This window comes from Aplysia californica, unplaced genomic scaffold (assembly GCF_000002075.1).
Source record: "Aplysia californica isolate F4 #8 unplaced genomic scaffold, AplCal3.0 scaffold00049, whole genome shotgun sequence".
Classification (NCBI taxonomy): domain Eukaryota; kingdom Metazoa; phylum Mollusca; class Gastropoda; order Aplysiida; family Aplysiidae; genus Aplysia; species Aplysia californica.
The window spans coordinates 605,707-606,451 of NW_004797319.1; the positions used below are offsets into that span (position 1 = coordinate 605,707).

Here is a 745-nt window from a genome sequence, read left to right on the forward strand (position 1 = left end):
TTTTTGCTCTGTTCTCCTAGCCCATAGTTACCAGCGATGTCTTGGTATTGTTCCTTATCCGCTTTAGCATCCAAGCCTGCCATTATAACAAATATAGTCGAACCTGCTCAAACGGCCATCTGTATAAAACACTCACATGTACAAAGTGCAACTTCCCGTGTCCTCCCTTGAGTACTTTTTATTTTTACATTATAATGTAACTGTGTAAAACGCCCATCTGACTAATACACCACTTTTCCCTTAGACAATTTTATTTCTTTCCAAACACACACAGTTATACAACAACAACAACAACAACAACAACAACAACAACAACAGCAGCAGCAACAACAACAACAGCAACAACAACAACAACAACAACACGTCACTAACTATTGTAGACTCAACATCAATGACGACAAGAGAAAAAACTGCGCACATTCTTCCTCCACATACCCAAAAATAAGTATTTCTGAAACCTCTCCTCAATCGTCTCTTCTGCAAAAACGTCAAACGGAGAGTCGTCAGCCTTTGGATCGATGACCAGAGCGTCGAAATCTTTGCCAACAGTGAAGTTTCCCACCACGCCCTCCAGACCCATCACTGAAAGGGAAACAATCCTGATCATGAACAAAATTTTTCATTAACCAATACTGTAATTAATTCCCTTGAAAATATACAATGTGCAAAATAAGCTATTTTCATTGCGTGTATTTCATGATTTTATTTTTGGATTTGATGGGGCTTTTTTCGGGGGGCGGAAGGG

The 745-nt window shown here is 39.5% G+C and overlaps 1 protein-coding gene across 1 annotated transcript in view; it reads right to left on the minus strand.

The window, feature by feature from the left end:
- Positions 1 to 313: 313 nt before the first annotated feature.
- Positions 314 to 745, minus strand: part of LOC101849824 (guanine deaminase) — a gene marked incomplete in the record, with an annotated part of 37,103 nt that continues 36,671 nt past the window's right edge. Inside the window, 1 exon segment of the mRNA XM_005092619.3 lies at positions 314 to 582. Within this exon segment, the coding sequence (XP_005092676.2) occupies positions 389 to 582 (194 nt within the window).